This window comes from Peromyscus eremicus, chromosome 1 (assembly GCF_949786415.1).
Source record: "Peromyscus eremicus chromosome 1, PerEre_H2_v1, whole genome shotgun sequence".
Classification (NCBI taxonomy): domain Eukaryota; kingdom Metazoa; phylum Chordata; class Mammalia; order Rodentia; family Cricetidae; genus Peromyscus; species Peromyscus eremicus.
Window position 1 is genome coordinate 162,451,657 of NC_081416.1, and position 23,760 is coordinate 162,475,416.

At 48.2% G+C, this 23,760-nt stretch overlaps 1 protein-coding gene across 1 annotated transcript; it reads left to right on the forward strand.

Annotated features, from left to right (window-relative positions):
- Positions 1-5,976: 5,976 nt before the first annotated feature.
- Ceacam18 (CEA cell adhesion molecule 18) lies at positions 5,977-23,686 on the forward strand (the record flags this gene model as incomplete). The annotated part of the gene is made up of 6 exons (XM_059282049.1): positions 5,977-6,340; positions 7,045-7,329; positions 9,723-9,998; positions 18,495-18,500; positions 21,630-21,765; positions 23,427-23,686. Coding segments are annotated over 6 exons (1,083 nt in total), but the record flags the coding sequence as incomplete, so codon positions are not given.
- Positions 23,687-23,760: the final 74 nt, after the last annotated feature.

A 23,760-nucleotide genomic window follows, 5' to 3' on the forward strand; every position in this document is an offset into this window, starting at 1 on the left:
CCATGAGCTAGGCAGGAGGTGTAGGCAGGACTTCCAGGCACAGCGAGAACTCTGGGAAGAAGAAAGGCAGAGTGACTAGCCAGACATGGAAGAAGAAGCAGGATGAGCAGTATGGAGAGATGAGGGAATGGGCCATGTGACAGAACGCAGGTTTTAAAATATGGGTTAATTTAAGTTATAATAACTAGTTAGGAATAAGCCTAAGCTAAGGCTGAGCTTTCATAATTAATAATTATTCTCCATGTCATTATTTGGGGCTGGTGGCAGAAAAGAAAATCCATCTACACTGGTTTTAATTTTTTTAATGAGTGATTTTCAAGATTTATTTTTATTTTCAGTAATTTGTGTTTGTGTGGGTTCAAGGGGTGGATAATATGCATGTGTATGCAGATACTCATGTAGTCCAGAAGAGGGCATCAGGTCCCCTGGTGCTGGAGTACAAACAGTTGGAAGTAGCCTGATAGAGATTCTGGGAACCAACACTCTAGGGTCCTCTGGAAGAGCAGTACTCTCTTAACTGCTTAGCCGTCTCTCCAGCACCCCCCCCCCAGACACACACATTTTGAGGTTTTCTTTGTTTATTCATGTGTGTGTATGTATGCCTCTGTGAGTTTATGTGCCCTGTATGCATGCAGAAACCCATGGAGGTCAGAAGAGGGTATTGGCTATGGAGTTATAAGCAGCTATGATGTGCCATGTTGGTGCTGGGAACCAAATCTGGGTCTCGTGCAAAAGCAGCAAGTGCTCTTAACTGCAGAGCCATCTTTACAGCCCTGTGATGATTAATAATGTCAACTTAATGATCTGGAAATGCCTAGGAGTATGTCTCTGAGGGTGTGTCCAGATAGTTAGGTCATGAGAGCTCTGATGTAACCAATGGGCTTATCCTATTATAGGAAGGTAGTAAAAAGGCAATAGGCAGGTCCTAGCTGGAAAGCAGTAGGTCTGTGTGCTGGCTGGGTTTTTATCAGTTTGGCACAAACCAAGACATATTTGAGAAGAAGAATCTCAATTAAGAAAATGCCTCCCCTAGATTGCCTTTAGGCAAGTCTGTAGGGCATTTTCTTGGCTAATAATTAATGTGGGAAGTCCCAGCTCACTGTGGGTGGTACCACCTCTAGGCAAGTGGTCCTGGGTTGTGTAAGAAAGCAGACTGAGTAAGCAAGCAAGTAAACAGCATTCCTTCATGGTCTCTGCTTCAGTTCCTGCCTCTCGGTTTCTGCTCTGACTTCCCTCAGTGGTAGCTTGTTACCTGAGAGCTGTAAGCTAAAATAAACCCTTTCCTCCCCCAAGTTACTTTTGGTCATAGTGTTTTATCACCGCAATAGAAAAAGCAAGCTGTGGTCTGTTTATATCAGCACCATGGCCTGTGCCATTTCCATGGCTGCCCTAAGTGGCAGGAATTTGCTCCTTTCTTTTAATCCTAAAGGGCTGCCATCATATATGTGGTTTGTTGCCAACTGTGTCTTCTGTGTGTATGAATTCACAAGGTTTTCATTGAGTGGAGCTAGTACAGGCCTTTAAAAATGGCCTGATGGCAATGGGAGCGGGGCTGCCCTGGTGCTTTGGCTGGCTCTTGGGAACCCATCCCTCATGCTGGACTGCCTTGCCAGCCTGAATATGGGGGTAGGTGCTTGGTCATAAGGCAGCTATCATACCAATGCTTTACTGATGCCCATGGAAGGCCTGCCCCTTTCTGAGCTAATACAGAGGAGGGGTGGATGGGGGGAGCAGAGGTGGGAGAATGGAGTGGGAGGAGAGGAGAGAGGGGAGGCTAGGGTTGGGTTGTAAAATTAGTTAATTAATTAATTTAAAAAATGGCCTGACGAAGTACGTGAGGGGATGTGACGTGGGAATTATGCTGTGGAGAGAAAGAGCATAGTCATAATCCAAGAAAAAGCAATGAAAAGATGGATCACAATCCTGAACAGGAAAACCAGATAAAATGCAGCAGTCTTTGGCTATCAAGAGGGCTTAGCAGGTAGAAATGCTTGCCACCAAGCCTAATTGTTAGAATTCTGCCCTCACTCCAGCTGCATGTCCGCACATGCGCAGTTCAGGAGTTAAGCAAAGGGTCTTGTGTCTTACATCATCAGTGTGTGCTGGTGACTGTGCTCATGGTGTGATCACACAACCAGTGCATGTGTGGTGTAGCTCCATAAGCCCACCTGCACATGTTCACGGGAACCCTTAAAAAGCCAGACGCAGACCCCACCCTCTCTCTCTGTTCTATTTCCTCTTCCCCCCACCATCTTTCTCTCTTTGCGCATGCTCCTTACCAGGCCTGGTTCTCTTGTACCCCACCCCCACCCCTCTTCCTCCTAATAAAGCTCAGATACTGATACTGGTTCTGTTGTGGCCATGACCTTTCTGCGTGGTAACCAGCACCAGTAACCAGCGCTGTTTTCTTACTTTGGTGCTGTGACATTTGGCAGTTCCTTTCTCGGCTTTCTCATTTCTCCCATTGCACACCTTAAATGCCACAGCTGAAACTTGACTGCTGTGGGGTCAGGAGCCTTGCTCTCCAGATGCTTAAGTTTTAGCCCTAAGGTCAGGGAGCTCTGGGAGACAAGAAACGGATTTTATTCCCTGTCTTGAATTTTTTTTTTTGATAGTTTGCTGGCTTGAGGACAGCTTTAAGAAGACTCACAGGAGGCAGGCTGTAAACTGATCTCTGGCTAAAGAGCCATCCTGATTATTGTGTTCCCCACGTGGGTCCTGATCGGAAACTTATTTGCATGCATCCTAACCTGCTTCCAGACCTGTCTGTGCCTCTCAGTAAGAGGAAGAGAGTGGGAGGAATCAGGTGAGAGCCAGGGTTGGGCCTACACACACTGTGGTGCGCTCTCCCTCTCTCCCTCTCTCCCTCTCTCCCTCTCTCCCTCTCTCCCTCTCTCCCTCTCTCCCTCTCTCCCTCTCTCCCTCTCTCCCTCTCTCCCTCTCTCCCTCTCTCCCTCTCTCCCTCTCTCCCTCTCTCCCTCTCTCCCTCTCTCCCTCTCTCCCTCTCTCCCTCTCTCCCTCTCTCCCTCTCTCCCTCTCTCCCTCTCTCCCTCTCTCCCTCTCTCCCTCTCTCCCTCTCTCCCTCTCTCCCTCTCCCTCTCTCTCCCTCTCTCTCTCTCTCCCTCTCTCCCTCTCTCCCTCTCTCCCTCTCTCCCTCTCTCCCTCTCTCCCTCTCTCCCTCTCTCCCTCTCTCCCTCTCTCCCTCTCCCCTCTCTCTCCCTCTCTCTCTCTCTCCCTCTCTCCCTCTCTCCCTCTCTCCCTCTCTCCCTCTCTCCCTCTCCCCTCTCTCTCCCTCTCTCTCTCTCTCCCTCTCTCCCTCTCTCCCTCTCTCTCTCTCAACAAACAAACAAATAAATAAATAAAATGTTTTAAAAAACATAGACACTGTCAGGCGGTGGTGTCGCACGCTTTTAATCCCAGCACTTGGGAGGCAGAGGCAGGCGAATCTTTGTGAGTTCGAGGCCAGCCTGGTCTACAGAGTGAGGATCCAGGAAAGGCACAAAGCTACACAGAGAAACCCTGCCTCCAAAATACAAAAACAAAAACAAAAAAATAGACATGCAGAAGGCCCTGGGTTCAAACCCTAGCACACAAAAAATGCTATTTGTGGTTGGGATATAGCTCAGTGGTAGAGCATTTGTCTAGCATGCGAGGTCCTATGTTCAATCCCCAGAGCTGGAATAAAAATGAAACAACAGACACGTTATGCTCTTGCCTTTGTAACTGCTTTTCCGTATTTCCCAGTTTTTGAAAAGTAGCAAGAAGCTGGCGTTGTTGGTGTCATAAGCAGAAACACATATTAATAGGTATAAAAGTAAGATAAATTAATGCTGAAAGACAACATAAAGCCATAAAGATAAGAGGTGGTTGCCACGGGTCCACCCTCCCTGCTGGGCAGAGTCCATCTCAGGAGGAGCCACATTGGAGTGGGGAGGCCAGGGCTGGCATATTGCAGTGGAACCTCCCAAGCTCTGGAGGACCAAAGAAGCTCATGGACTTTTCCAGGCCCAACCATAGCCCCCGGAGGTGGCTCACCCTTATAGGTAAGAGGGAGAAGAATCTTCTTTCTGAGGCTGAGGGGAGGGCAGCCAAGAGCTCAGCTGGGAAGGGGTAGGAAACAGACCTGTGGGGCATAACACAGAAGTCCCATGAGGCAAGTGGTGGAAAGAGAGCCAGAGCCAGGACACCCACCAGGACTTCAGTGAGCACACACATCTGGGTATATCTCACCCACAGAGACACAGACAGATGAGACGCAGATTCAGACATATGCATACACACAGCCACAGCAAGAACACATGCAGAGAGAGACAGAGAATTCAGTTATATCCACCTGCCATGTGGACTGGTGAGCTTGGACCCCTCCTCCCTACAATCACCCCGAGTTCCCTGGGGTTCCCTCTCTGTCTGGACTCCCTTCCCACCCAGCCCAGGTCCCTTTCTAACCCCTCCTTCTCCAGGACCCTTTGTGCTCCACCACACACAGCTATCAGGATCTTTAGGAGACACAGACACTGGCTCTGAATATGGTAGTGTTCACCCTGCAGTGTGGAGTGGGGTCTCAGACACCTCTACCTCCCCCATGGCCAAACCTCAGGCATGGCAGCATAGGGGACATCATTTGTGTCTAAGGTGGTAGCGGTTCCCACCCCACCCACATCATCTTCTATGACTTGAGATCTGCAATCAAAATTGTCTCAGTTAGTCTCAGAGAGACTCCCCTGCATTCATCCTCCGGATGGCCATGCTAGGTGCTGCCCTGTGCATCAGCTGGAGAGCTGTGTGCCCAGGGCTGACTGGCACAGCCAAGCCCAGTCTGCCTGGAGCTCACAGATCTGTCCTCAGACTAAAAATCTGAGTGGTCAAGGCTGGGGTATGGAGATCTCAGGATGCCAGGAAACCCAGAAATGTCACCTGGCCCAGGCTGGTCAGGAGACATCAGAAATAAAGATGCAGTGAGTCCACAGGGAGGTTGCAAATGGGGAGAGTGGAGCAGGGGTCTGTGTGTCAGGAAGGGGAAGAGCGTACATGGAAGGCTACTGAACAGAGGGGTTTTATTAAGATCCACATGGCTATCATGTGAAAGACAAAGGGAAGTGGGTGGGCTGAGTGAGGATAGGGAAACAATGGATAAAGACAGGACCGAAGAAATGGGGGGGGGGGGTCATTCCTGAACTGGAAACTCTTGGAGGTTTATCTTTTTATTTTATGTGTATATGTGTGTGCTTGAGAGTATGTATGTTCAGCATGTGTATGCAAGGATCCATGGAGGCCAGAAGAGCGCATCAGAGACCCTGGAGCTAGAGTTACAGTGGTTGTAAGTCACCCACTGTGGGTGCTGGGAGCCAAGGCCAGGTCCTCTTAACCAAGCGCTCTTAACCACTGAGTCAGCTCTAGACCAGCTGTCCTGGGAACTCTCAATTTATAGTATTAGTTACTTTGGAGTCACCGTGACAGTTCCTGGCAGGAACAAAGGAGGGAGGTTTATTGGCTCTTGTTTCAGTCCAGCATACTGGGGGAGCCATGGTGAGGCGGTCCAGCATACCGGGGGAGCCATGGTGAGGCAGTCCAGCATTCTGGGGGAGCCATGGTGAGGTGGTCCAGCATACCGGGGGAGCCATGGTGAGGCGGTCCAGCTCATGGCAGCAGCAGGTTGTGGTACCATGGCATGTACCAGGAGCATGGAGCAGGGCAGGAGCCAGTGGCTGGACATACGCTCTAAAGGCTTACCCTTAGTGAACTACTTCCACCTCTTAGACCTTGCCCCCCAAAGACTCCACAGCCTTCCAAAATAATGCCACTAGCTGGGAACCAAGTGTCCAAAGTCTGAGCCTTATGGGAGACATTGCAGATTCAAATTCTGACAGTTATAGAATTGTTAAAATAATTACCTGGATCTCTCTCTCTCCCCCCCCTCCTCACCCTTACCCTCCCCATTCTCCTCCCCTCTGCCTCCCCCTTCCTTTCTCTTCTTTGGTTTCCTCAGCCAGTTTGCTGACCTGTGGGATCTGTCAGGCTTCCGGCCAGATCTTCATCAGCCCAGACTCACTCACAGGAGTGGAGAGGTACCGGACCATTCTGACCCTAGAAAACGTCCCAGAAGATGTCCTGGAGTACAGCTGGTACCGGGACACGGACAACAGTACAGAAAACATGATTTTTAGCTATAAACCTCCCAATACCCGACACCCTGGACCCTTGTACACTGGTCGTGAGAACGTGACCCGCGCGGGTAGCCTGGTGATCAGGAGGTCAGCACTGAATGACACGGGCCACTATACCGTCGAGGTGGACACCGGCAACGGGACTCAAAGAGCGACTGGCTGGCTCAAGATTCTAAGTGAGTTGTCAGGGCAACCAGATTCCCCAGTAAGAAACCAGAAACCGGCCCTAAGGACTCTGATAGGGAGATTCCTTGGAGGACATACTGTCCAGGGTCTCGGTCGCCTAAAAGTGACACTGGAATCCATGAAGGTGGCCCTGTAGCTTTTCCTGGGGGTTGAGGGGAGGTGGATCAGTGAGTTGCCAAGAAAGCTCGAAGACCAGCGTTTGAAAGCTGGGTGTGGTAGTGCACTCCTACTGAGTCCGTGGAAGTTCACGGGCCAGCCAATCTGGGTACACAGAGGTGAACAAGTGGCCCTGCCTCAAACAAGGTGGAAGGTGAGGACCGATACCCAAGGTTGTCCTTTGTCTTCCACACACGCTCAGTGACATGCATGTGTTGGCACTCTCACCCATAAACACATGTCCTACATACAACGCATATAGGCACACAGAGAGAGGGAAGAAAGTGACCATTAGGCCATCTGTTCATGACCAAGAATGTGGTGCTATTGCAATTGAAGTACAGAATGACTCAGGCCCTGCCCAGGACTGTGCAGCCCATCGACCACCCCTCCCTCCTCTGCCCCGGTCAGCTCCGGGGCTTCTCTTTTGCCTTATCTTAGAGCTCTTGATATCTCTCCCATATGCCATATCTTCAACATGTCCCAAAGCTGGAAAAAGTTGACTCTATGCCTTACTTGTTCCTTCTGCTTCACCCAGAGTTGGAAAGCAACCCAGGCATCTCAGCCAATGCTTCAGCCAATGCCAGTGTCCTGGTGGAAGGCATGGATTCCGTGGTTGCCAAATGTCTTACCAACTCCTCCAACATCAAGTGGTATGTGAATTCTGTACCAACTTCAGGCAATAACCGCATGACAATTTCCCTGGACGGCAAGACTCTGGTCATCCACAGGGTCAGTCGCTATGACCGCAATCTTCAGTGTGCCATAGAAGATTTCCCAGAAATACTTCAGAGGAGTGAGGAGATACCGCTGAGTGTGGCCTGTGAGTGGACAGGGTGTTGGGGGAGGGAGTGGGGAGAAGCCAGGGGTAGACTCTAGTATATACTGAGGAGAAAGGCTGAGCCAACCTGCAACCAGCTTGGTGTGGTTAAAATCCCAGCTCTGGCCATTTAGCTCTGTGGTCCCCATGGGGTGTTGAGCTTTAGGAGAGGGATGTGATCCCCATTCTGAGATTAGAAATGGCCAGTATGAGTTTACTGAGGTCTGTTTGTTGGTTTGCTTGCTTGCTTGTTTTTTTTTTAAGAGAGGCATGTGGGGCTGGGAAAGCGCTGTCCTTGAACAAGCATGAGGACCTGAATTGGGATCCCTGACATTTGCATAAATGCTGAGTGTGGTGGTGTGTGCCTCTAGTTCCAGGACTAGGGAGGTAGAGACAGAAAGACCGCTGGAGCTCACTGGCCAGCCAGCCTGGCCAGAATAGATGAATTCTAGGTCAGAAAGATGCTTTGTTTTGTTTGTTTGTTTGTTTTTTAAAGAGAGAGAAAAAGAAAGGGCATGGAGATGGGTTTGTAAGGTGGTGGGGAGGATCTGAGGGGAGCTGGAAGAGGAGAAAATCATAATCAGAATATATTGTATGAAAATAAATTTTTTCAAAAAAATAAAGATGACTCAAGAGTAGTTGAGGGATGTATGTGATGTTGACCTCTGACCTGCACATGTAAGTCATGTATGCACCCACACCTTCATGCACATGTGTTTAAATCTACCACACATACCACATAATTCATAAACACACATACACACACACACACACACACACACACACAAAGAGGAGCAGATTACAATTGATCTTTTATTCTTATTTTTATTTCAAATCACAATTTTACCTTTTTTATTTGCTTTTATTTATGTGTATATCTGTGTAAGTATATACTGTGTGTGTGTGTGTGTGTGTGTGTGTGTGTGTGTGTGTGTGTGTGTTGCGCACGCAACAGAGGCCAAAGTGAGTATTAGGTCTCCTGAAGATGAAATTACAGGCAGTTATGAACTGCCTGCTGTGGATGCTGTAACCAAACTCAGGTCCCTTGTAGAAACAAGTGCTCTTAGCCACTGAGCCATCTCTTCATCTCTAATTATGTTTAGGTTAATTTTTAGTTATAAACTCTCTGAAACCTTCAGATCTGTTCACGGATTTTGTTCTTTTCTTCTGAATTTAGGTAAGTCACCTTCACTTTTTGTAGCTCAAATTCTAATTGGTCTTAATAATAAAAACCTAGAGTCAGATGTTGTGGTAAAAGCTGTTAGATCAGAGAAGCAGAGCAGTCAGCCACCAAAGAGTTCTTACCTCTAGGACTCCTCAGACTGAAAAGGTGGCCAAGCTCCTGTCTCCATCTCGCCTTATCACTTCCTCTCTCCACCCAGCCATATCACTTCCTGTTTCTTCCTCCCAAGTGTTGATATTACAGGTGTGTGTCACCACTGCTTGGCCTCTATGGTTAACCAGTGGCTAACCCTCTGATCTCCAGGCAAGCTTCCTTGGTTAGAGCACAAACAAAATATCACCACATTTTTTATTCTTGTTCCAGTTGCATGGATTATGCTCCCTCAACAGCAAGTTGGATTTAAAAACTTACTCATGGTGTGGGATACAGTTCAGTGATAGAGCCCCAGAATAGAACCCCCCATGACGGGTTGGGGTATAGCTCAGTGGTGGAGTGCAGGCCTAGCATGCAGGAAGCCACGTGATCCCAAGCACAACAACAACAAATATGAGGAACTAATAAACACCCGTCCAGAATCTTTCAGCACTCAGAACTGTCTTTTACATTTAGTTTCAAATGAAAATCATAATCAGACATCTCAGATGGTTTTCACACTGTAGTTAGGAACTGCTCAGTGGTCCTCCCGTTTCCTAAGATGGAGGCTGTGACACCATCCGAAGGAAGCTAATTCACAGGACAGACAGCTTCTGTCCTCCATGCTCCTGTTCATGGGTTTCCAGCTGGAACCAAGACTGAGCCCCTAGACCGTAGCTAAGCCCTGACTACTTGCTGCTGTTGTACAAACAGGGAACTTGAACCCGTCTCCTCTCCTCTGAGATTTGCATCTGCAAGATGATCATTTCTGGAACCGATTGGCATAAATTTTGTGGATTACACTCTTGTGAAATATGTACAGAGCTTAGCTTGGTTCCTTCTACACAGTTGGTGTGATGAGTTTTTCTGCTTTGCTCTATGCCTTTTGCTATGGTGTGTGTGGCTACCAAGGTTTATCCCATAGTAGGTACAAGAAAGCATGGGAGCTGCCATTCCTGTGTTTCAGCTGTCACCTGGGCTGGCTCATTTTACATAGTGGGACACTTTGTGTCTGGAGGACAGGATGCCATCCCAAGAGGGATCAGAAGTATAGCTGTGGTCTTCTGCCCTGTCTCTGCAGATGGGCCAGACTATGTATCACTGTGGACCCAGCCCGATGTCTTCAATGGTGTGCTGACTGCTGTTCCTGGCTCCACTGTGCAGCTGGAATGCACCTGTTTCTCCAGGCCAGACCCCAAGTACCACTGGATCCATAATGGCTCCCTCCTAAGTGTCTCAGAGGAGAACATGACCCTCCCTAGTCTGTCCTGGGAGCAAATGGGCAGTTACCGGTGTATTGTGGAGAACCCGGAGACCCAGCTGGCCTTCTACAGGGAGGTCACCATCCAGCCACCTCGTGAGTACAATCACCATACTCTCCAGACTTTTCCTCCATGTTTTTGTCTAGGCAATTCCCATGTCAGGAGGCCCCTCTTACTACACCCCACTCACAGCTGACTGGTCAGCACAGGACACACCAAGAGTAAGTTCTCAACACAAAGTGTTGGTTTTACTCAGTGCTCCTACCCTTCGAGGAAAAGTCATGAAACACAACAAAAACCCACTACCAAGAGTTTTATTAGGAAGGTGAAAGGACAGGATGTGATCAGGCCTTCTGAAAAGACACATGAGGAGGAGAGGGAGTGTACATGGGATCTGCCTTTTAAGGACTACCCAACGCATACACACATGGGCCCACATGGCTATTCCATGCATGTGCATTGATTACATGGTCATGCTGTGCACAATTTATGTGACCATGCAGCACATGGGTTACATAGGACGTATGACCCAGAAATGACTACATGTACCATCCAGGCATGCATGATCATGGGGGCGTGGCTAGAATTCCTATAATCCCAAACTCTTTGTTTTTGTAAAAGATGGTGGATGAGCGGGTATGGGACATTGTTTCTCCTGAAAACTGCTTCCAGCTCACTTGGTGGGCATCCGTTGGCTCTTAGGGGGGTAGGGAAGGGGACTTCTGAGGTAGTTAGGCGTCCTGGGATGGTGGGCTGTCGTCTGCTGCCTTGGAGTTATCCATCTTTCTTGGCTTGGAACTCTGGCTGCTTGAGTCTGGGAGAGTGCTGGTAAGATGGAGAAAAGCTTAGAAAAAAGAACTTTTTTTTTTTTTTTGGGGGGGGTCCCCAGGGTGAGAGAGGGGGTCCCAAGACCAGGAAAGTTTTATTTTTGCACTTATCTGAAGCAGATCCAATCTGTCCAGATGGATTCAAGCTGGTTTCTGGAGCTTAGAAAAAATTTGAACATATTAAGAAGCAGCCATGAGAAAATTAAAGTCTTGGGTTGGTGACCATAACATTGTAGTATTTAGTACTCTGCTTATATTGGAGAGAGAGAGAGAGAGAGAGAGAGAGAGAGAGAGAGAGATTTGGAATATGTTTTTAATTTGTACCTGAGATAAGCTTTATCAGAGACAGATTATTTAGGGCACCTGTTTCCTTTATTAGTTTAGCATCCAGGAGACACGGGTGATCAATTGTTGAGCATTTAACAGTAATAGATGGTTATATTAAAGTCTGTTTTTGCAGAGCCCAGACCCTTTTGGGGTGTAAATACCTTCAGACGGTTACTGTTCCTTACCACCTGGGTATATCTGATGGTCCTTGGCCTCCAGCTCTATGGTGATCCTGTAACAATTAGCCGAGTAGTTAATTAGGAATGGGAACCAGAAAGGAAGAGCTTGTGAGGTGATACCTCATTCTTCTGGAATTGGTGACAAGGCAGTGGATCCTGTTGTCCTCTGGAACTTGAGAGAGCAGGGCCCTGTCTGTGTCACTGTATATGAAGAGAGATTTTTCTGGGATGGAGATGAGATAAAAGGTTTCAGATGAGACAGGTGGACCCAGTGGGGAAAGCCCTCGAGCTTAGCAGCTGTGGGGGTTACAAGAATTACCTTGAAGGGTCCCTGCCATTTAGGGGAAAGGGGTGAAGGGCACTGGCCTGGAGGGGAAAGAAGAACCTGATCCCCAGTGTGGATTGAGGGTGGGCAAGGACTGTCACATGGCTGAGGTAAGGAGTGGTCTGCGAAGTTCCACAGAATAGACCTTAGGTGACTGTGGTGGTATTGTGTTCCCCAAAATATTGTGTACCCTAATAAACTTATCTGGGGTCAGAGAACAGAAAAGCCACTAGATACTTAGGATAGGCAGTGGTGGCACATGCCTTTAATCCCAGAAAGCAGCCTTTAATCCTAGGGAGTGGTGGTAGAAAGCAGAAAGGTATATAAGGCGTGAGGACCAGAAACTAGCGGCATTTGGCTGGTTAAGCATTTGGCTGGTTAAGCTTTTAGGTTTTGAGCAGCACAGTTCAGCTGAGAGCCATTGGGATGAGGACACAGAAGCTTCCAGTTTGAGGAAACAAGATGAGCTGAGAAGTTGGCCAGGTGAGGTTAGCTGTGGCTTGTTCTGATTCTCTGATCCAGCATTCACCCCAATAACTGGCCTCGGGTTTGATTTTATTAATAAGACTCTTTAAGATTCCTGCTACAGGTGACATAGCAGGAGAGTTAACAGGCTATCTGGAATGATTGAAGGGTTGGATAGAAGACCTGGTGTTATCCCATATATTAGTTCAAATGGAGAAATTGAAAGAGGCTTCTTGGGAAGAGCCCTGAGCCTGAAAAGAGCTAGAGACAATAATTTTACACAGTCGAGGTGAAGTTCCTATGACATTTTAGTAAGAATAGATTTTCTCTCTTTTTTTCCCCCCGGAGCTGAGGACCAAACCCAGGGCCTTGCGCTTGCTAGGCAAGCGCTCTACCACCGAGCTAAATCCCCAACCCCAATAAGAATAGATTTTAAAGACCAGTTGGTACGCTCCACCTTTCCTGAGGACTGAGGATGGTATAGGATATGAAAATGCCAAGGAATATTGAGAGCCTTAGCTAGTGTCTGAGAAATCTGGGAGGTGAACTCCGGACCATAATCAGACTGAAGAGAGGCAGGAATCCCAAACCGAGGAATAATTTCTTGGAGAAAGAGATCTGCAACTGTCTGAGCCTGTTTATTAGAAACCGGATATGCCTCCACCCAGTTCGAAAATGAGTCCACCATCACAAGGAGATATTTAATTTTCCTGACAGTGGGCATATGGGTAAAATCGAGCTGCCAGTCAGTCCCTGGAAGGGAACCTCTTGCCTGGTGGGTGGGGAAAGGCTGACTCCTGTACTTGGTATTGGGATCTGTCCTTTGGAAAAATCTCACAAGAGGCAGTAATAGTTCTTAAGAACTGTAAGTCCTCAGAGGTGGGCTGCAGGTGAGCTTTTATGAATTGAGACAGAACAAGACTATTAGGGTGAACGAGCTGGTGTAGATAGGACAGAATTTGCCTAGTGTCAAAAGTTGCCTGTGAGGATGTGGGCTGCACTGTATGGATTCCCTGCGGTGGGTGGGGTGAGACTTGGCCCTGGAGGGCCGCTGTCCTGGCTGCCTGGTCAGCCTGATTATTTCCCTTGGAGATGATGGAGCTGTCAGTCTGATGAGACCAGCGGTGGATAACTCCTGTAGCCTTGGGGAGGTGGGAGGCCTTTAGCATGGCCATTATTTGACCTGAATTAGATAGGGATCCTCCCTTTGTTGTAAGGAGCCCACTCTCTTTCCAGATGGCAGCATGGGACAGGAGGATATGGAAAGCATATTTGGAGTCTGTGTAAACATTTAGGGATTGCCCCTGTGCCAATTGGAAGACACGGGTGAGAGCTATCAGCTCAGCCTGTTGGTTAGTGGTGTGTGGGGGTAATGCCTGTGCTTCTATCACCTCAGTGTCTGACACTATGGCATAACCCGCTTTATGGGTCCCCTCATGTAAGAAGGAGCTGCCATCTGTGTACCAGGTATGAGTGGCCTGGGGCAGTGTACCCTCCTGGATGTGCGAAGGGTGAGGCCACAGTTCCTCCAAGGTTTTGGTGCAGGAATTAGAAGAATAGTTAACGTTAGATTGAGGGAGGAGGCTTGAAATATTAAGGGGTGGACAAGTCTGGAAAGTAAGTGTGACATCTTCTAGTAATGCCACTTGGAGAGAAAGAAGCTGGGAAGGAGGTAAAGTTTGTAAGCCTTTATAAGTTAGGAGATGGGACAGGTTATGGTGAGAGAGGACAGTGGTGGGTGACCCAAAGGTTAGCTTCTTTGATTCCCAAATAAGGAGCTCAGCGGCTGCTAAGGCACGGATGCAAGGTGCCCAGCCCTGACTGGTAAGGTCTAGCTTCTTTCACAGATAGGCTACAGGTGCAAAGGAAGGTCCCAGCTGATGCCCTAGAGTTCCCAGGGCAAATCCCTCCTTCTATGCTACGTAGCGGGAGAAGGGACCGGTTAGGTCTGGAAGGTGAAGCGCTGGGGCCTGGAAGAGAGCCTGTTGGAGCTTCTGGAAAGGTTTAGTAATGGGGTGAAGGAGGGGCTCATGTGGGGAGCCCAGAGCTGTCTCATATAAGGGGCGAGCAAGGAGAGAAAAAGATGAAAGCCAGGACCGTAAGAAGCCAGCTATTCCCAGAAAGGGCAGAATCTCCTGTTTAGTGGAGGGGACTGTAAGAGACTGGATTAGATGCTTTCTATCTATAGTAATAGCCTTGTGGGTTGGGGTAATGGTTAGACACAAATAGGTGACCTAGGGAGTGGACAGTTGAACTTTGGAGGGGGATATCCTATAGCCTCGGCTGGATAGAAATTTAGGAGAGCAGAGGTGTTAGTTTAGCTAACTTGTAAGGACGGGCTGCAGAGCAGAATGCCATCTACATACTGTATTAGTTTAGAGCCAGGGAGGGACAGAGAGAGCAGGTCAGAGGCCAGAGCCTGACCAAATAGGTGTGGACTGTCCCTGAATTCCTGTGGCAGGACAGTCCAAGTTAGCTGTGTAGACAGATGAGTGTCAGGGTCATTCCAGGTGAAAGCAAAGATATTTTGAGACTGAGGGCTGAGAGGGATAGAAAAGAAGGCATCCTTGAGGTCTAGACTGAGAAGTGAGAGGTTCCTAAAGAGACAGAGGATAGGAGAGTATAAGGGTTAGGCACTGCCAGATGGAGAGGAACCACTGCAGAATTAATGAGTCAGAGGTCTTGAACCAGGCAGTAGGTTCCATTAGACTTTTAACTGCATATATAGGGGTGTTAAAAGGCAAAGAGATTGGGTGGAGCAGCTTTTTCCTGAGGTCAGAAATGATAGGCTTAGGTCCTCTTAGGCTCTGGAGTGAGAGAGGGTACTGAGCTTGGGTAATATACCTAGTAGGGTCCTGTAAGTGGATAGTAATAAGCAGATGGTGCCTAGTGATAGAAGGGTTCTGGGTGTCCCAGACTTTGGGGTCCACCTGAGAGACTGGCAAGGGAAAAGAACTGTTAGAGTTAGTAGGGTGGGTGGCTAGGAGGAGAAGGAGAGGAGCTGCTGGCGAATCTGGGGTGAGGCGAATGTGGGGAGCAAATGAAATAGATGCTCCTACCTTAGCTAGAAAATCCCTTTCTGTTAGAGGCACAGGGCAGGTTGGCACCACTAAGAATGTGTGTGTGAGAGGGATGCCTCTGAAATACAGTTAAGTGGTGGGATCTGATGATGATAGGTAAGGCTGTCCCCCTACCCCGACAATAGGGAAACAAGGAGAGCTGGGACCTTAAAACTCCCTCAGGACTGAGTAAGTGGCTCGGTGTCCAACAGGAAGGAAATGGATCGCCCCATGCTGCATCCTGGGTTCCCTGTGAGCCTGTAGCCAAGCCCAGGAGGTCTGCTGGAGGTTTTTGTTTGATGTCCCCATGCCACGAGGTGCATGAGGGCAGTCAGCTGACCAGTTATCTCTCTAGGTGGCACTTTGATCAAGGCTCAATTGATGGCCCAAGGGGCAGGGCATGCACTAGCCCATGTCGCCTTTTCTAGCACACATTTAAAACAGGGACCTGGAAGCCCTCATGCAGCTGCTCAGATGGCATGTGCAAGCATTTGGCAATTTTGTTCATGGGCTTTTCATCTCTCCCATGGTACCTTAAATGCCACAGCTGAGACTTCTGCCTGTGGGGTCAGGGGACCTTTCTCCAGATGCTTAAGCTTAGCCCGGATGTCAGGAAGCTCTGGGAGACACGAGATGGATTTTATTCTGTATCTTGAATTATGGGTTTTTTTTTTTTTAATAGTTTGCTGGTTTTGAGGACAGTTTTAGGAAGACCCCCTAGGAGGCAGGCTGTAAACTAAAGAGCCATCCAGATTATTAGATCCCAATGTGGATCCAGATCGTAAAACTCATTTACATGTGTCCTAGCCTGCTTCCAGACTTGTCCATGCTTAGCAGCCCTTCTGGTACGGGAGAGCAGAGCGGAGGCCAGATAGGTGAAGGTTCTTTTTTTGTTTGTTTGGTTTTTGGTTTTTGGTTTTTCAAGACAGGGTTTCTCTGTGTAGTTTTGGCGCCTGTCCTAGATCTCACTCTGTAGACCATGGTGGCCTCGAACTCACAGAGATCCACCTGCCTCTGCCTCCCGAGTGCTGGGATTAAAGGTGTGCACCACCACCGCCTGGCAGGTGAAGGTTCTTTAGAGTCAGAGATTCCTCAGGTTCAGGAATGCACATGGGCAGGAGAGAAAGACTCAGAAAGGAAGAGTTCAAGAGCTTAGGTAAAAGCATGGGGATAAGGTAACTCTTTTCAGTTGCCCATTCCCTGGCAGAAGTTAGATAATTCCCGTGAAATATCGGGGTTCAAGCAGCCGTTATGCAGCCACATTTACATAAAATAGAGATATTTAAGGCATTTCTCAGAGGAGGAGTGGGACCAAGAGGAGGAAGCCTTTATGCCCCATGACTGCAGCCAGGAGAAAAAAATAAAAGAACAAAGGACCCAAAGCCAAAGCCTTGGGCGTCCCTAAGGCCAAGGATAGATCTGTAAACAGGCATAAGCTGCCATAGCGCTTCGTCAAGCAGGGGTGGGGGCCAAGGCATGCAAAAACGGGGACCGTCTGGGAGTCCAACAGCATTTACTGCTTCGTCAAGCCAGAGAAATGTGTTGGCCTTACACAGCCTGAGGACACACCTGAGGACGGGGGTCTGACAGCACGAATTATATCTCAAACTGCAGACATGAGAGATGGCTAGAAATTTTAGCCTGCAATAGGGATTGACCATAGCCAGTGAAGGCCATGGCCGGGGTTACCCCCAGTCTCAGGGACACCAGAGAGGTGTCAGACACTCGGTGGCATTCCCATGGGTCCAGGAGGATGTTTACATTGGCTGAAAAGTGGGGGACTCGCCAATTGCAGTAGCCGGTGTTGTGTGCAGAAATCTGGTGGCCAGGCAAATGGAAAGTGGGCAGTCATGAATGGAGCAGAATCCTCGGCACGGGTTCCTGGGCGCAAAGTGCCAGGAGGGACTGCTTTGCATAGCACCAAAAGTTGGTTTTACGCGGCACTCTTACTCTGGGAGGAAAAGTCATGAAACACAACAAAAACCCACTATCAACAGTTTTACTAGGGGCTGGAGAGGTGGCTCAGAGGTTAGGAGCACTGACTGCTCTCCCAGAGGTCCTGAGTTCAATTTCTAGCAACCACAAGGTGGCTCATAACCATCTGTAATGAGATCTGGTGCCCTCTTCTGGCCTGCAGTCATACATGCTGTATACATAATAAATAAATCTTAAAAAAAAAAGTTTTATTAGGAAGACGAAAGGACAGGATGTGATCAGGCCTGCTGAAAAGACACGTGAGGAGTTGAGGGAGGGTACATGGGATCTGCCTATTAAGGACTACCCAATGCATACACATATGGGCCCATGTGGCTACTCCACGCAAGGGCATAGATCACAAGGTCATGCTGCAAGCAATTTACGTGACCACACAGCACATGGATTACATAGGACATACCCAGAAATGACTAGGTGGAAATGACTAAGAGTCTCACTAGGGCATGCAGGATCATGGGGGTGTGGCTAGAACGATGCCCCATTCCTATTCACTTGCCTTTTTTATAATAAGCAAAAAAGTTTGGAATGTTAGGATTCTAGTCACTCCTCCAGCTATATGACCGCACATGCACAGTTCAGCAGCCAAGCAAGGGGTTTTACGTCTTACATCATCATCCATGCATTGCGTGATTACATAATGCATGCAGCGTGGTCGTGCAATCTACACATACGTGGCATAGCTCCATAAGCCCACATGCGCATATGCAGGGAAATCCTTAAAAAGCCAGACACAGACTCCTCCCCCTCTTCTGCTCTCTCCTCCTCCCCACTCTCTCTCCTGCACATGTCTTTACAGGCCTGGTCACTCTCTTCTGTGCCCCCTCTCCTCCTAGTAAAGCCCTGATACTGGGGTTTTTCGTGCCTCGTGACCTTTCCTCACAGAGTAGAAGCACCGTATCTAAAACCAACACAAAGGAGATTTATTTGCCTCAGAGGGACAAAGGGCAGGGAATAAGAGACAAAGACAAGAGACAGAGAGTGAGGGAGAGGGGAGGGATATTTGTCCTGGGGAACAAAGGACTGCCTCTGGATAGAGAGCAGACAGATGTGGCCCATAGACAAATGGCAGTTTATAAAGGGAAAGGGGGAAACCCTGTGTGAGGATGAGGTGTTTAGTTTTGATTGAGCATGTTAATTAGGGTGTCCAAAAGGAGACTTTTGATTGCTAGACTTCAATGCTTTGAGAGCTGGACCTTAGTAGTCAGCCTCAGGAGGAGAAAATGGCCAAATAAGGAATAGACCTTGGGGGCTAGCTTTAGGAATGTAATCTAATAGTTTAGCAAGGAAGAGAGAATGGGGAAGGGCAAGGCCAGAGCCATGCTTGTCATGCTCAGGCCTTCTAGAGCCTTCCGTGACACACTCCTCGTCTTCTAAGGGCCTGTCCAAATCTGTCTACTCTATCAATCATCTGCAGTTTCCAGTCCTAGAGTCAGAGCAAATTCCACCAGAGACAAGACTGGCCAGCATTTACTTTCTATGTTCAGCCACAGTCCTGGCCTGTGTGACCATCCTGGTCTCCTGGCACAGTGAGTGATTCAATACCTCTGTCTCACACGGGAGGAAACCCAGCCCCAGGGAGTTGAGCACCTGACCCAAGGGACTCTGACCCCATTGCCTTTGCTCTCAATGTATTCATATGGTGTGCAGGAATTCCCACTGGGCTACACCTGGTCTGACTCTAGAGTGCTAGCACCTAGCCTTAATCCATCTTCTGTTCCTCTTGTTGCCCTCTATGTGAATCTTGCCCAAAAGAAAGTCTCTCAAGGATACAAAGCCTATGCAAAACTTGGTTGAGGAAACCCAGAAAACTGTGGTACCTGATGAATGGAAAAACTTGCACTTGGCATTGTACTTTTGGATGCTTCATTCAGGTTGTTTTGAGCATATGGATATGAACTGGCTAAACTGTAAATATCGAGAAAAATAAAAATGTTCTGGGCGAGCATTTTTAGAGGCTCCTTAGAGGCTGTATCCCCCTGCAGCCACAGAGGATAGATTCATTCCTAAGGTGCCTCTGTGTTTTCATTCAACAGTCCAGTCTGTTGTAACCCCACACACCCACACCGCAAAAAGACAGTAACTCCCATAAGCGAAAGTAGGAAGGTGGATGGAAGTTCAGACACTGCAGAAATGCATATTTCTTGTGGTTTTAAAACCAGGAACGTGTGACAACTTTGCATATGAGGAAAGTACCACTTTCTCCCCAGCAGCCACAGAGCTCAGTCGTTTGCTGGAAGGAGAGAAACTGACCTATGTAGGGAGAAAGCCAAGGAAAGGGTCAGTAAGTGGCGGGGACTTGGGCTGAGGGCTTGTCTCAGTGAAGTGCTCACTGTGCACGTGAGGGTCTGTATCCAGAACCCAGGTGAAAACGTCAACTGTGGTGGTGTGCCTGTGATCCCAGCACCGGGGCAGGCAGAGACAGGAAGATCCCTGGAGCTCACAGGCTAGCCCACTTTGAGAGCTCCAGGCCAGTGGGAAAGCTTGTCTTGAAAAGTGAGATGGGGTCAGATACTGTGGCATTTGGGAGGCAGAAGCAAGGTTGGAGGCCAGCCTGGTCAGCAGGGCTGTACAGTGAGATCCTGTCTTAAAAAAAAAAAAAAATCCAACAAGACACACACACATACACACACACACACACACACACACACACACACACACACACACACACACAACAAAAAAAACAAAAACAAACAAAAAAACCCAAAAAACCAACAACAACAAAAAAACCCCCACCAAGGTGAGCTGGTAAGCCGGCTCAGCAGGTGGAAGTGCTTGCCGTCAATCCTGACAGCCTGGGTTCAGTCCCGGAGACCTGCAGCAGGACAAGAGGAGGGTTGGCTCTCTCAAGTTGTCCTCCCACCTCCACACACAGGCAAGTAACCAAATGCAATTTTTAAAAACACACATCGGGTAACACCTTAGGAATGACATTTGAGGTTAAGCTCTTACCTTCGTATGCATGAACAAAACACATGCACATGTACACATTACACACACTCATGCACATGTGCACTTGAGCACACACACACACACAAAAAAAAAAAAATGAAAGGATTAGGATTCAAATTGTACCCTGCTACCAATGTGCAGCAGGAGCAAGAATTTCTCCATTTCCAGACTCAGTTTTCCCATGTATAGTTTCAGGACAAGTCCCTCTACAATAGAGTACTGTGATAATCAAAACACTGTAGAAAACTCCCCAAAAAGTGACCAGCCTGCCTGCACATCCCAGAGAAAGCTGTGAGCGGATTCAGCATGGCATACTTATGAGGCTCCCTAGTTCATAGTTTCCCTCTCCACAAGTCTCTAAGCTTTAGGAAGGCAAAGACTAGCCAGCCATTAGCTCATTGCTTGCCCCTTAGCACAGTGTCTGCCATGCCCATGGTGCTTTGTGTTTGTCTTCAGTGAGTTAATGACCCCTCAAAACTGCCTATCCTCGGGTATGCTGGCCATCTCTACTCTGTTGTCCACTGTCTGCATCTGTATTAGTTACTTCTCATTGCTGTGACAAAATCAACATCATGATGGAGGGGTTTATGTCAGTACACAGAGTCAGGGAAATCATGGCGTCCATCAGGAGTGTGAGGCAGCTGGTCACACTGCACCTGCAGTCAGAAAGCAGAGAGGAGAGTGTTGATGCACAGCTTACTCTTGCTTCAGGCCAGGACCTCAGCCCTGGGATGGCTCCTCCCTCCTCAGTCAACCCTCTCTGGAAATGCCCTCTCAGACATGTCCAGAGGTGTGTCTCGTTGGCCATTCCACATCGGTCAAGTAGGCAATATCAAGCATCATGTCCTCCCACCTGCATGCCATCCCAGAAGGGCCAGGGCTTGGTTTTATTTTTACTGTGTGTGTGCATGACATGTGCACATAGAGCAATGCACCCTCACTACAGTGCACCCGTAGAGGTTGGAGACCAGCTATGTGGAGTCAGCTCTCCTTCCACCTTTACATGGGTTCTAGGCATTGAGCTCAGGTCATCAGGCCTGCTTGGCAAGCGCTTCACTCACAGACCTGTCTCACTATCCCCAAGGAATTGATTTTGATCATTGATGAATCACTGATACCTGAATAGTGCTTTGCACATAGTGGGTGTTGATAAATCATTGAAGAACCTGTACATGGCTGAGTGTGCTGGTTAGTTTTTGTCAACTTACAGAAGCCTCGATGCGTCTGGGAAGAGGGTGTCTTAACTGGGAAAAATGCCTCCATAAGATTGGCTGGTAGACAAACATGTGGGACATTTTCTTGATTAATGATTGACGTGAGAGGGCCCAGTCCACTGTGGGCGGTATCACCCCTGGGCAACAGGTCCTGGGTTATATAAGAAAGCAAGCTGAGCAAATCATGGAGAGCCAGCCAGCAAGCAGTGATCCTCACAGCCTGTTCCTCAGTTCCTGCTTCCAAGTTTCTGCTTGAATTCCTGTTCTGACTTCCCTTCATAACAGACTGTAAGATAAAATAAATCCTTTCCTCTCCAAGTTGCTTTTTGTCATGGTGTTTTATCACAACCAAATAAACTCTATGTCCTGTTGTCCTCTCCATTCAGGGCCACTGCCTGCTGTCCACAGAGAGTTCTCCATTTCAGGATCCTTGGTAATATTTCTCATCATATTGGCATCCCTGGGCAGTGCCTACATCTGTGGAATCCTGGTCTACACCCTGATTATATTTTGCTCCATCAGGTGAACATTGTTCAACATCATGGGGTCAGGGATCTTATGACTCAGGAGACATGGCCAGATAGAGAAACAGGCCAGGAACTGGACACCAGGGTTCATATGAGGCAGACAAATAGATTCCCAGGACGTAGCTAATGGGATAGAAGACTCATGATGTGGGAGCTAGAGAAAGGTGCTGGAAGATGAAGGTATCTTTCACCCGAATAGATCATGTCTCAACTTCAGCACTGCCTGTGCTTAGGGAGAGTTAGTTACTTGAGATGTGGGGAGTAAGGCTCTCCTGTGCATGGTATGGTGTTGAGCCCTGCTCCTAGCACCTGACTGACTGCTAGATGCCATTAGTAAAACCCACCACCACTCCGGTTTAGATAGCTAAAAATATCTCAGGCACTACAAATGTCAGGTTGGGAGCACAAATCTGCCCTGGCATGAGATTCAACAGTAGTAATAGTGATGGGGCTGGAGAGATGGCACAATGGTAAAATTCTTGCTATGGAAGAATGAAGATTTAAATTCATATCCTACAGCCATGTAAAAACCATTCATGGCAGTATGTGCCTGTAATCCCAGCACCAGAAGATGTGATGACAGCTGTGTTCCAGGGTTTTATTGGTCAACCACCAGTCTAGTTGAAATGGTAAGCTCTAGGGTCAGTGAGCTCTAGGGTTACCTGGACATGCTGGCACACACCTTTTATCTCAGCACTTGGGAGGTAGGCCTCTGTGGGTTCTAGGATAGCTGGGAGATACATAATGAGATGATGGTGTTATGGTAGCAGTGGATGGTGGTGATAGTAATGGTGAAGGAATGGTGATGGTATCTGTCAGCTTTCTGTTACTGTAACAAAATGCCTGAGTCAATTAACATAAAAATGAAGATATGTCTTGGATCACAGTTTCAGAACTTTCAGTTCATGGTCAATTGACCCCCATTGGTACTGGGCCAGTGCCAAAGCAATACATTCTGGCTTCTTACTTTGTGATGAGCAGACAGCAAAGAGAGGGGAAGGAGCCAGGCTTCCAATCCTCCCACAGTGGTCTCCTACTTTCATTAGCCCCCTCTTAAGGGTTTCACAGCTCTCAATACCTTGGGGACTAAACCTCTAACACACAGTTCTATAGCGAACTTTCTGTATCCAATATACAGCAGAAATTATGGTGATAAAGTTGGCACCACTAAATGATGATGGTGATGATGGGGACATGGGTATGGTAAAAAGCTGGCTGAGTCTAAGCCAGTCTGTGAAACCAGCAGGCAGCATCCTCCACGCCTTCTGCCGTACTTCCTTGGTTGGAAGTGAGTTTCTCAGTTGGGTGTCTTATTGTGTGGAGCAGTAAGCAGGCCTGCCTGCATCCTGGCCTTGATTCCCCTCAGTGATGGACTGTGATCTGGAATTTTTAACTGAGACAAACCCTCTCCTCCCTACATTGTTTTGGTCTGGGTGTTTTATCACAGCAGCAGAAGTGAAACTAGAAAAGTGGGTTATGCTAATTATTTTTCTGGCATTAAAATAAATTAATATCAAAAAGTATTGATGGAAATGTTAGGAACTCTGGGCATGGAGACTAAGCCGGGGTTGTCTCTTCCACAGGCCTCTTTATCTATTTCTTTCCTGGGACTTTAGGAACACAAGATGTGACTTTTCCCCTCATTCTTTCCCATAGGAGGAACCGGGCATAAGAGTTCACGGCAGACCTAGAGGCGAGCTCAGCCTAGCAAGGAGGTGAGGGAGAGAGACAAGAGTGAGTTTCCCATGGGGACCAGCTGAATTGGACCATCACAGGGTGTCTCCTGGGGAGGGAGCCAGCCAGTCTCAGTGAACCGAAGAAATCAAGCCTTCTAGGTGAACTGGAAGACTCTATATGGGACCTGGATGAGGGTTGACATCATAGGTAGCCTGGCCATTAGCAGCACCATCTGCCAATCAGAGCCAGCCAAGCTGGGACAAGGTCATGAGAGAGCTCCGGCTCTAATTCCAGACCCCTCCCCCAGTGTTTC